This window comes from Phyllobates terribilis, unplaced genomic scaffold, assembly GCF_046119375.1.
Source record: "Phyllobates terribilis strain yellow unplaced genomic scaffold, ASM4611937v1 Scaffold_11__3_contigs__length_659146591, whole genome shotgun sequence".
Classification (NCBI taxonomy): Eukaryota; Metazoa; Chordata; class Amphibia; order Anura; family Dendrobatidae; genus Phyllobates; species Phyllobates terribilis.
In genome coordinates, this window is record NW_027362771.1 from 398,591,739 (window position 1) to 398,604,836 (window position 13,098).

Below are 13,098 nucleotides of genomic sequence, written 5' to 3' on the forward strand. Positions count from 1 at the left end.
TAATATGGGTCTAGACCAAAAACAAATGCCAAAGACTAAGGAGGAAGAATAATGGTTATAAGCCCATGAATATGTGATATATACCAAAACTTTATTAGCTAGAAAGATAAAAAACAGGAAAATGGGCACAACAGTGAAAAAAGGGGGACAGCAGGGAGGGCATCACTTATATACACATATATAGCTAATAGAATGGTAATGGTAAATGTAACAAGGCACAAACGCATCAAACAGTCCTCTCTTGCTGGAATGGCGCATGTCCCGACGTGTTTTGCCGATGAGTCTTCATCTGAGGGTTGAAGATGAAGGTTCATCGCCAAAACATGTATCAGGGCTGGGGCCATTCCAGCAGGCGAGGACTGATTGAGGGGTTTGCGTTGTGACTCGTTACAATTACCTCTCTATTGCCCTTATGTTACCATATGCATTATATGTGATGTCCTCTCCTGTTTGTATCGGTCACTGTTTTTTCACAGTTTTGCCCATTTCCATGTTTTTCTATCTTTTTAACTAATAAAGTTCTAATACATATCTCACGCTCATGTGCTTATGACCATTATTCTTCCTCCTTAGTCTTTGACTTTGCACATATAGGCAGAGACCTGTCAATTCAAGGCAGCATTGTGGAGGAGAGGGGGTGAAGAGAATCAGCTGGGGACCCGCCTAGCCGACTAGTCTTCAGTGCTGCTCGGTCCCCAGCAGCTATCAAAGTATGCTTTTTTCTGAAATTTTGCAGCGTTTCAGAGTCTAACATATCTGACTGATGTTATACAGCCAGTGCCGGATACTTGCTGCCCATGGATTGGGGAGCAGGTATCAGCTGTCAGGTTTACTTTAACTAAGAGGTGATGGGTTCTCTTTAAAGTCTATTACTAAACGTTAAATGTATTTAAAAAGCTGATAAAAAAAAAAATCACTTGTGGTATTAAAAATTATTAGATTTAAAAAAAGAATAATAATAAAGTTAAGTGAAAGTATAAAATGTACAAACCACTATATCTGTATATTGTTTACTAAATATTTGACTTGCCAACAAAATAGCAATTGTAGATCATAGTAATTTACAACTCTGGACTGTGCCATTCCTTGATGATTTCTCCTGGAAACGTACAAATACATTTTACAATTCGTAGTGACATGAAGAATGGTAACTCCCAGTTGTTACAAATTCAGCTTTTTCAGGAATAACAGAGGAACGACAATGCTAAATAGTTGAAAAAGGATGCTCCAAAATGATTGTTTCATGGAGAGCATAAGTATTTACTGTAATAGATGTGTCAGGAGAGGTAGCGGGTCTTCTTTAACACATTAAGGTAGCAGTTACTAGTTACTTCTTTATCGCATTAAGGTAGCAATTTAAAACCCCTCAGAACACATTTTTTTTACATCAACTTTTCTTCTCCAAATAGCAAAATTTAGAGAGAAGCTATAGAACTAGAACAGTTCTTGCTTGCAAAGATTCACTAACGTCATAAAACATTGCAGTAATTAGTTCCATAATAACTTTTGATAAAAAGCTTGGCTGTAATCAATGGTCTGAACACAAATTTCTTACGCAGAACATACAATCTAAAACTTACAGATGATTCAGGATCTGAGAGTTCATCCAATAACTTCCGGGCATCAACCACTGCTTGATACAGCCTCAAGTTTGTCCCATCAGAGGCCACAAAGCAGGCACTGGCCGAGTTACAATATGTGCCTGAAAAAGAAAAGGTATGGGACAGATAATTCATAGAGCAATGGTGGAAACCCTGACAGACTGTTGATGCAGAACCTCTTAAGGCCCCGTCACACTTAGCGACGCTGCAACAATCCCGACAACGATACGACCTGTCAGGGATCGTTGCTGCATCGCTATGTGGTCGCTGGTGAGCTGTCAAACAGGCAGGCTCACCAACGATCAGGGGAGCAGCGACATCATGGAAAGAATCTTTCAATGATGTCCTGCTCCTGGTTACCAGCCTGCTGAAGCAGGAGCAGGCTGGTAACCATGATAAACAGCGGGTTACTAGGGGCACACGTGCCCCTAGTAACCCATTGTTTATCATGGTTACCACTCTGCTACGGTGAGCGGGAGGTTACCGCTCACTTTAGCAGGCTCGTAACCATGATAAACATCGGGTTACTAGGGGCACACGCGCTCCTAGTAATCCGTTGTTTATCATGGTTACCACTCTGCTATGGTGAGCGGAAGGTTACCGCTCACTTTAGCAGGCTCATAACCACGATAAACAACGGGTTACTAGGTGCGCGTGTGCCCCTAGTAACTCGATGTTTATCATGGTTACCAGCTTGATCGCTGGTCACACACAGCGATGTGTGCTGACCAGCGGGAGGGCAACGACCAAAAAATGGTCCAGGACACTTTGCAGCTTTCAGCGACCTCACAGCAGGGGCCTGATCGCTGCAAAGTGTCACACATAGCGACATCGCTGGTGAGGTCGCTGTTGCGTCACCAAAGCCGTGACACAGCAGCGATCTCGCTAGCGATCTCGCTATGTGAGACGGGGGCTTTAGGCTTTGCATGAATACTTCTAATAAACTCAAGAAGTATGCTCAAGTCATGTAACAGGAGAGTCTGACTCCAGCACAGACCAGCCTGACAATACTGGTATTGATGCATCAGGCCCTTTGTCTATTATTGTCAGTCTTACTTCTTTGTACCCCGATGAGGCTTATTTTTAGTGTATAGAATACTTAAAGGGGGTTTCCCACGTACAAAAGTATATTTTAATCAATAGATCTTGGAATAATAATAACTTCCACAATTGGATGTGTTTAAATAAAATGTCCCCGTGCTGAGATAATCTTATAAATGTGCTCCTGCTGTGTACTGTGTAATGGCTGTGTCTGACTGTACAGGAACACGGTCTGATCATACCACAGCTCCTAGGTAGGGGAGGAGAAAAAAAAAACTATTACACACATTACACCGTGAGGTGACAAATGATTCTTTCTTTGAAGTAAAACTTTGTTTAAAAAACAGTCAGGGAAATGTTTTGCCTCACAAAAAGAATCAGCTGTGATCCTGTGCTGTCCTGTCTGTATCCTCTCTTTTTCTTCCTCCCCTGCCCAGGAGCTGTGGTATGATCAGACCATGTTCCTGCACAGTCAGACACAGCCATTACACAGTACACAGCAGGAGCACATTTATAAGATTATCTCAGCACAGGGACATCTTATTTAAACACATCCAATTGTGGAAGTTATTATTATTCCAAGATCTATTGATTAAAATATACTTTTGTTTGTGGGACAATCCCTTAAAGGAAAATAAGACTCCAGTTTTTCTATCGTTTACCTGCAGCCTGGTAGCAGACATTGTTGTGAAACCTGTTTCTGCTGACAGTTTTATGGGTAAATGTCAGGGAATGTCTCTTTAGACAGTTCGTTAGACAAGTGAAGGTCTTCTTTATTCTCACATTTCACTAGTATTTCTGACAAAACAGACAGCAGTGAAAATTACTAAATGAAGTATTTGGTTGCTTTAGTCCTCTTTTCCATTAGATGGAAAATATTATAACTACTCTTGAAATGGCTGATTAATGGTAGCTAAATCACATCTCTACACGGTGATACAGAATATCTTCAGGAATTAAAGGAAGATTATCATCAATGACCTATTGTTTAAATCAGATTTTTGTAGTATGTTTTTTTTTTTTAATATTACTCTCTGTATTTGAAAACAATTTTCACAATGGCCACTGGGACTGTTTTAGGTTCGTAATTCCTGTCTTTCCAGGACGAATTCTCAGCAGGCTCCTCATCATCAGAGGCAGGATTACAATGACAGGTAACACCTCTATATATAGCTGATAACACAGAATCCACCAATCACGATAGGCGATGTTCCAAATGACCCTGCTTCCCCTCCCTTCACAGGGACCTTGGCATATGCTTATTAGATGTTTCAATACAAAAAAATAGGGTCAAAAGCGGTTTATTAAGTTAATGAACGTGTGTTCTTTCCTGACACAACAGGAAATTAAAGTCTAAAAAAGCTCCAATAACCAATATCAAAACTGCAAGATTGACTTGGATCCGGTATTTTCACTGGTTTTTCTCTCTGCATTTTCTTTTGGTTTGCAATCCACTGAGAACCGATGAAAGAAGACGAACTGTTGTGAACTCTCTCTTACACACAACAGAAAGGGATTTCTGCTTTTTTTTCAATTTTTTTTTAGCACAAAGAGGCAAGCAACAGCAACATGGAGAATATTATACAGCAGTACTGAGCTGCCGATGTAAATCAACACTCAAGTTAAAGGTCTTTTCAGAGAGCTCAAAACTATCTTTCTAGGTTTCCCTCTGCCCGTTTCTTCTCCATGCTCCTTAACCCTCACGTTTCCCCTCTCCATAGAGTACTGTATCACATGACACCACAGTGAGATTGCAGAGGCTGCAATCTGTCTTTTTTGAACAAGATGGAATTGAGCTGTTTTTTTCACAGTGGATGCCAACTTCAGGAGGCAGGGGAAGAAGAGACCGATAAGTCAGTAAGGAAGCGGATTTCTGTGATGAGCTATATCAAAGTTCCTTATTATTGTGCAAAGTTTCTTGAAAGTACAGTTCCATTTTAAGAAGATTGCAGATAAGGGCCTCCAAAAGAGATCTTGGACACCCTTTTCCAAGCCTAGATGACTTGCCATTATCGGTCTTGGATGCAACTAAAGAACACATGCTCATTTCCTTAAAACTTTGCCTGGTAAAGTTCAGTTGTTTGTGCTCACATATATTTAGGAAAAAATTTAAAACTGTGTGCTTCCATTCTTCTTGTCAAACGAGTGTTTACCTGTATAGAATACAGCACAGAAGAAATCACAAGAAATATTTAATTCACTCACCTAAACAATAACTTGGTATAAGTGTTGGAAGCCATGCCACGTTACAAAAGGCAGATGTACGAAGAGAGTTAATTCGGGCTAGTTCAGAAACTCCCCCACTGTATGATAAGGGTCCGATTGGATCAACTCGCCACAATATAAGTTCACTGTAAATTGCATTTGGGTCGTGAAAAGTTTGTGTAGCTGCATTTCTAAAATGTTGCTTGGGGAAACCTTTTAAAGGTTTAGGATCCAATACTTTACCGGCATGTTCTGTTTCCCATGGATTCCCATCAGAGTCCGGAGTCATCAGCACATTATGGTGAGATGAAGTCAGCAGCAAAGGAAGTACAGAGTGACATGCCAAATCATTCAAGTGGAATCTGTGGCCACAATACCGAAATTTATGTGACACTGTGAGCACTGATGAAAAAGCAGACTTATTTGCAAAGGTCACAGCCCATTGATTCAATGACCCATCAATATGCTTTGAAACCATCATGACTGTTGATGCCATACTGACTCCACTTGGAAGAGCATTCAGAGGGTTTACAGTTATGTCACTTGTCATCAAGGTTTTCTGCAGAAGAGCAGAAGCAGCTTCCTTGGCAGAGGTAGTACACGCATACATCATTATGTTTTTGCTAAGCGAGCTAGCATCTCCGGACGGAAAAGCAACCGGTATCCGGGAAGAAAAGGAAACCTGAAAACAGAGCGCAGAAATCATCAGCTAGCAATAAACACGTATTGTAGGCTTCATTTTCCTAAACATTACACTATTTTAATTAAACGAGATCTGTCATTCTGACTTGTTTGTCTTAGCAAATGTTTCTATACTCCATGAAATAACAATTCTGGAGCGCTTTTTCTTAGAATATTGCCTTATGTAGTCCCCTCTGTTATTAGTTACACAAATTTAGGAATAAACAGACAACTGGGCGCTTCCATTCCACATTTCAAAAGTGTTCGTGCCTTCACAGACTGGTACTGCAGCACTGATTGCACAGTGTCAAATGGTGGCGACATCCAGATGTCAATTCTGCTATAAATTGATAGGACGTATTACAGCGGAATGGCACAATGCAGTTACTCTGCACAGAAAGCTGCTCCAGGATTGTTATAGAACGGGGGATACAATTAGTTACTGGACCAAAACATGTCAGAAGAGCCGACAGGCATTTTGCAGCAGACGACATGTCAGGAATAGTGGGTTACTTGGTGCATATCAGGACTCCTGTTTGCCCATGTTATATACATATAATCTGATTACTTTCTGGGGCCATTTCCTGCCACAACATGATATGTTTTTTACCAAACAATATTGCTTTGCAGTTCTGTATTTCTTTTGCCTTTGATTTATTTATTGCTTGATTAATTGTACTTTCCCGTTTTATTCCTCTTTTCTGTGAGGGGTTTCAAAGGAAACCTGTCACCAAAAAACGCTATTAACCTGCAGATATGGGGTTAACCTGCAGATTAATAGCGTTACTAAACTGGCCAGCGCCGGCACGTAGCAGAATGCTGCGGGAAGAAACGGAACTTTATTCTTCCCGGCAGAGTTCGGGTTTCAGTCACAGGGATGGCGCCGGTTTAGTCACTGTTCTGAGAATACAGGGGGGCGGCTGTAACCGCGACCTCTGCCCTCACTGTGCCCCAATGAAGAGGGAGTGTCAGTCAGGGCTGGGGGTTCGGTAACAGCTGTGCCCTGTAATCTCAGAGCGGCGACTGAACCAGCGCCGTCCCCATAACTGAAAGCAGAACTCTGCCGGAGAGAATAAAGTTCATTTTCCACCCTGCAGCGCCCGGGCATGTTAGTAATGCTATTAACCTGCAGATTGACCCCATATCTGCAGGATAATAGGGGTCAAAGATAATGTTCTATTATTTTCAAATATGGCATATTAGTCTTGTTGGTAATTTATGAACGATTGCCAACGATGATTCATAAATGTACTTGCTGTTAAAACTCTGCTATGCTCCTGAGTGGTCGCATGTAGTCATGTGACTTTACTTGCTGATCGTCCGTTCCAAAGCACAGAGTAGAGATTTTCTGTCTGTGCTTTAAACAGAACATAACCTGTCAGTGGAGCACAGCCCTGCATGGAGGAAGGGCTCAGCCAGCAGTTTATACAGCAGTGCTTTGAACAGTGATATCATGGAGTTGTGGCCAGAGATGCACAGCAAGTTGTGAGTGACTGGAGATGTGTACACAGAGGGTGGAGACATAGTGTCAGAGCAGGCTCCACAGAGCTTACAGCTCATCAATAGTGACTTGGGCCAGAAGGGAAGGAGTTCCAGAATGTAAAATTACATGAGAATAAATGAATCCATTATATGACTCATTGCTCCCTATAGTACTGTGTGGGCAGTATCAGCACCTCTGGGGGAGGGGAGTCTCAGGACAATGCATACTGTAAGAGCTGAAAGGGAGAACAAGTGTAACCAGCTATTTATCCATCTTGAGACTATAGTAGCATCAAGATGGTGCTCTTCAGGTGGTGTGGGTGGGAGTGAAGGAGCTGCGAGACAGATAGCGCTCTGGCAGAGAAGCCTGAGTGCATTGCTTCTTGGTAATTGTAATGTAGCTGCACAGAGTGTGAGCTGTGTATACAATAACAAACCACTGCAGTGATTGCAGGGGAGCTAACAGTGGAATTAAAGGTAACAGAGTTTAGAGACTTATTAGCGGGGGGCGGGTGGGGGGGGCAGTAAGATTATGTTTTCTCTTCTTTTGTACCTTTTAATAATTGCTATCCTGATCTAATGGTCAATAGCATTAACAAGTAAATGTTACAATAATAATGTAATTTGCCTTCAGCATGTTACCCTTGAAGTATGCAAGTACCAGGGGCCTAGAATAAATCAAGTTTTTCTTTCCTCTACCTAAGATATGGAACATCTCAGAAACCGCTAGCCTTGTAAAATGATAGCATTAGTTAATCCTCCCAGCAGCAAGAGATGAATGTTCGGTCCCGGGGGCTATACATTTTTTGTTTTGTAAAGTAGGAGATACAAAATGAAATAGAAAGCAGCACATTATTTACTAAGAGATAAGCCTCGGGATAAAAGAACAAAAGAACTGCAGGCAAACAATGTGTTCAGTTATTAAATGGAGAGTCATAAAGATATCTAGTGATGCATGATGAACCTACCGTGGAGTCCAAACTAACCAAAATACCTAAAGTCTGTGACAATCTGATCCTAGGAAAAGCACAAACAAATGCTATCCTAAAAAAACTGATTAGACAAAATAACAGCTGTGGTTTTAATTATTAAAATGTCAGCTCTTGTGTTTTTTTCTGATTATAATGTATGACTTTATTTCTTTTTAAATCTGACAATTTGAGAAATTTAAAAACCTGTATTCTACTGGAGGACTGACATTAGGAATGTGAAACTACCAGCACTCCACAGCTTATTATTTGAATATCATTGTTAAAATTTGGATAGTTGAATTAGCACATTTTTTTTTTTTTTTTTTTTTTAACTATAAGAAGCACTTTTTTTTAGCAAGAAAAACATCTTGCTAGAAATATTAGTGTCTTATAGTCTGGAGGCAGCTTCCTATGATGGAGGAGAACATTGAAACATCGTTCCTCCCAACCACTGAGAGAACTGCGCTCTCTCCTCCTGCCCCACAACGATCAATCTGATCAGTGCAGAGAAGGGGAATAAGCTACCAGGACCTGTACATCACTAGACCTGCATGGGTGCTGCAGATCATGGCTACTAGTTAACCTTCAGGTCATGTGATGAGTCACATGCTTGGAAGGAACGTCAAAATGCTGTAATGTATACACACTGGGTGCGTGTGTGCCCATTGTAACTGTGTGATGTGTGTTTTGATAATGTAGCTGAGCCGTGTGTTTGTTTGGTGATTTAAATTAACAATGTGCTGATGTAACTGAAATGTGTGCGTATTCTTTATGTGTTGTGTATGTATGTATATATATATATATATATACACACACACACACACACACACACACACACACACACACACACACACACACACACAGTGCCTTTGAAAGTATTTGGCCCACTTGAACTTTTCTACCTTTTGCCACATTTCTGGCTTCAAACATAAAGATATAAAATTCTAATTTTTTTGGGAAGAATCAACAACAAGTGGGACACAATCGTGAAGTGGAATGAAATTTATTGGATATTTTAAACTTTTTAAAAAAATTAAAAACTGAAAAGTGGGGCGTTCAATATTATTCGGCCCCCTTGAGTTAATACTTTGTAGAGCCACCTTTTGCTGCGATTACTGCTGCAAGTCGCTTGGGGTATGTCTCTATCAGTTTTGCACATCGAGAGGCTGAAATTCTTGCCCATTCTTCCTTGCAAAACAGCTCGAGCTCAGTGAGGTTGGATGGAAGGCGTTTGTGAACAGCAGTTTTCAGCTCTCTCCACAGATTCTCGATTGGATTCAGGTCTGGACTTTGACTTGGCCATTCTAACACCTGGATACGTTTATTTTTGAACCATTCCATTGTAGATTTTGCTTTATGTTTGGGATCATTGTCTTGTTGGAAGATAAATCTCCGTCCCAGTCTCAGGTCTTTTGCAGACTCCAACAGGTTTTCTTCCAGAATGGTCCTGTATTTGGCTCCGTCTATCTTCCCATCAATTTTAACCATCTTCCCTGTCCCTGCTGAAGAAAAGCAGGCCCAAACCATGATGCTGCCACCACCATGTTTGACAGTGAGGATGGTGTTTTGAGGGCGATGAGCTGTGTTGCTTTTACGCCAAACATATCATTTTGTATTGTGGCCAAAAAGTTCGATTTTGGTTTCATCTGACCAGAGCACCTTATTCCACATGTTTGGTGTGTCTCCCAGGTGGCTTGTGGCAAACTTCAAACGAGACTTTTTATGGATATCTTTGAGAAATGGCTTTCTTCTTGCCACTCTTCCATAAAGGCAAGAGTTGTGCAGTGTACAACTGATTGTTGTCCTATGGACAGACTCTCCCACCTCAGCTGTATATCTCTGCAGTTCATCCAGAGTGATCATGGGCCTTTTGGCTGCATCTCTGATCAGTCTTCTCCTTGTTCGAGATGAAAAGTTTAGAAGGACGGCCGGGTCTTGGTAGATTTGCAGTGGTCTGATACTCCTTCCATTTCAATATGATCGCTTGCACAGTGCTCCTTGAGATGTTTAAAACTTGGGAAATCTTTTTGTATCCAAATCCGGCTTTAAACTTCACCACAACAGTATCTCGGACCTGCCTGGTGTGTTCCTTGGTCTTCATGATGCTCTCTGCACTTGAACTAGAACCAGAGACTACCACAGAGCAGGTGCATTTATACGGAGACTTGATTACACACAGGGGGATTCTATTTATCATTACCAGTCATTTATGACAACATTGGATCATTCAGAGATCCTCACTGAACTTCAGGAGTGAGTTTGCTGCACTGAAAGGAAAGGGGCCGAATAATATTGCACGCCCCACTTTTCAGTTTTTAATTTGTTAAAGTTTAAAATATCCAATAAAGTTCGTTCCACTTCACGATTGTGTCCCACTTGTTGTTGATTCTTCCCAAAAAAAATAGAATTTTATATCTTTATGTTTGAAGCCAGAAATGTGGCAAAAGGTAGAAAAGTTCAAGTGGGCCAAATACTTTCACAAGGCACTGTACACACACACGTCCAGACTATATTTGTACGTTAACCAAATCTTCGTGATTTGGGCACTGTACGCCATGACTTTTGATTTAAAATGAAAAAAATGCAATTGAATATTGGGACATGATCACAGAACCATCAAATGTTTTTTGTTGCAAATAAATCAACGGGGTTGCAGAAAACGTGTTGAGAAAAAAATACGCACATCATCTTCCAACTGTTTAAAAAGAATCTAACGTGAAGCAACAAGGAGCAATTATCCTCCAGTGCAGTCATATTCCAGAACTGCAACCTCCCTGGAGGACCCGGAAGTACAAGGTGCTCAGAGACATGGCTGAAACCTGACCACCAGTGAACAAGAATCATAAACATCAAGACTGGACAAAGAAATACCTGAAAATTGATCTTTCAAGGTTTTATAGCTTGCAGAGATGAGAGTGACTGTTGACAGATAAAATGAATGGGCCCATGGCTAGATCAGTGATGGGCACAGCCTTCCACTTCAACTCAGACGCCAGCAAGGTGGAGGTGGGAAACTGCTATAGGCTGGTATTATTAAAAAGATGAGCTAGTTGGACCTTTTCAGGTTGAAGAAGGACTCAAAATCAACTCCCAAACCTACTGCCAGCTTTAGAAGATACTTTCTTCAAGCAGTGGTATGGGAAAACATCTGCATCTTTCAGGAAAATCATGATTTTTATGCAGGACAATGTTCCAAAATCTTCACTGCTTGGCTGCCAGTAAAGGCTATAAAGATGAAAGGATAATGACATGACCCCTTTCTCATTGGACCTAAAAGCTATTGAAAATGTGTAGGCCCTTCTTAAATGGGAAATTTACGGTGCAGGAAAACAATCACATTTCTGAATAGTGTCTGGTAGGCGGTGGTTGGTGCTGCCCAAAAAGTTGAAAGTCAACAGATTAAGAAACTGCCAAACTCAATGGATGAAGCTTATGACTGTCATTGAAAAGAATAGGGGCTATATTGGTCACTGAGATGTTTTTTGTTTTGTTTTTTTTTAAATGCCAGAAATGTATTTTTGTACCTGAGCTCTTTGGTTATTGTTCTGACTATAACAGATTAAAATAAACAATTGAGATGGGAAAATTTACATTTTTCATTTAGTTCCCTAGTACTTCTGCAAACATAGATACTCTCCTAAAAAAGACAAAACTTCACTTTTACTTTCCTAAATATTCAGGCTGATGAATATTTTGGACTGACTGACACCACTATAGTTGTGCAATAAGAAAATTAATCATCAAAACTACAAATTGCCTAATAATTGGGTGCACAGTGTAAAAGTTTCAGCGAATTTCACCAATGTTGTAGAACCTTGATGACAGATTTAGAAGTGAGAAGATTCTTTTCCCATGTTATACAGTCAGGGCCTATCCACGTAATAGGTCTAACAAGTGAGGGGCTCAACCGCTACTTGTTTTTATACATCTAAAGAGAAAAGCACATGCACGTCACCCTCCCCTTTATTTAAGATTTTGATAAGTGGGAACATTTATATTTTGTATATATATCACAAATGTCTAAGATGGAAAAATTCCTGTAATAAGTAATACATTAGAGAATAATACCTGAACTTGTCTGAAGATTCCAGGATTGTATTCATCCAAATAGTTAATGTGCCAGAGTAGAAAAGTCCCATCCACAGGGTGAATGGTGAAGAGCATGTCGGCACTCTTGTTCCACTCTGTGAGGAGAGATTCGATTTTCCGGTCTAGTAACACAGTGGGTAGAGGAAGGGTGGTAGCATCAGGTGAAGATGCTTTTGTACTCAAATCTTTTTCGGCTTCTTCATGCTCGGGAGATCCAGTCAAAGACCTTTCACCCTCCGCCTCCCCTAGAACAGAGATTGAGAAAAGTCTGTAGATACATAGTGATGGAGAATTCATCATTTGCGTCTATAAAACTGAATTATGGTAGTATTTCACTCACAATACAACTTCACCTTGTAATGTAAAATGGCTTTTCGTCTTTTCCCTGAGGCAAAGTTACACTAACCATTATCGAGTTTCATTAATAAACCGTCCTCGTCCTCCTCATCTTCAGCGGTGTCTGACTGCTGTTCCACCATGGTTTTCAGATGCTGTATAAATATTTCAATGGACGATGTAAAGTGCAATTCCTTACTGTTGAGCCAATGGACTACGAAGCCTCCCGAACCTTCATCCAGATTAAACGCCGGCCCAGCCAAAACTGAAGGGATGTCTGGAAAAATGAGCGTCATTAGTGACTAACCCAATTTTTCATTTTATTCTCCCTTTCTTCCAAGATCCACCATTTTTATTTTTCTGCCCACCTAGCTGCATGAGGGTTTGTGCTTTGCAGGAGGAGTTGTACTTAAAAATGACACCATTCATTTTACCTTATAATGTAATCGAAAACGGGGATGAGGTGAAATGGCAAAAGAAAAAGCAGTTCTGCATTTGTTTTTTGGGCTTCATTTTTATGGCATTTATTGCTCAGTAAAAATTACCTGGAAATATGATTTGCCAGGTCAGTACAGTTATAGTGATCCCAAACTTGCATAGTTTTTTTTTTTTGTTTATTAAAGTAGAGAAAACAAATTCAGAAATTCACAAAAAAATTAGCTTGTGTCGCCATTTTCCGAGATCCAAAATAT

General features: G+C 40.5%; 1 protein-coding gene across 1 annotated transcript in view; it reads right to left on the reverse strand.

Moving 5' to 3' along the window:
• The window catches only part of DMXL2 (Dmx like 2), a 152,504-nt gene that overhangs the window by 81,989 nt on the left and 57,417 nt on the right, over positions 1 to 13,098 (reverse strand). The window contains exons 6-9 of the mRNA XM_073654720.1: positions 12,477 to 12,683; positions 12,050 to 12,315; positions 4,848 to 5,529; positions 1,581 to 1,702 (exon numbers count right to left, since the gene is read on the reverse strand). Of these exons, the coding sequence (XP_073510821.1) occupies positions 1,581 to 1,702; positions 4,848 to 5,529; positions 12,050 to 12,315; positions 12,477 to 12,683 (1,277 nt within the window). The remainder of the gene's footprint in view (positions 1 to 1,580; positions 1,703 to 4,847; positions 5,530 to 12,049; positions 12,316 to 12,476; positions 12,684 to 13,098) is intronic.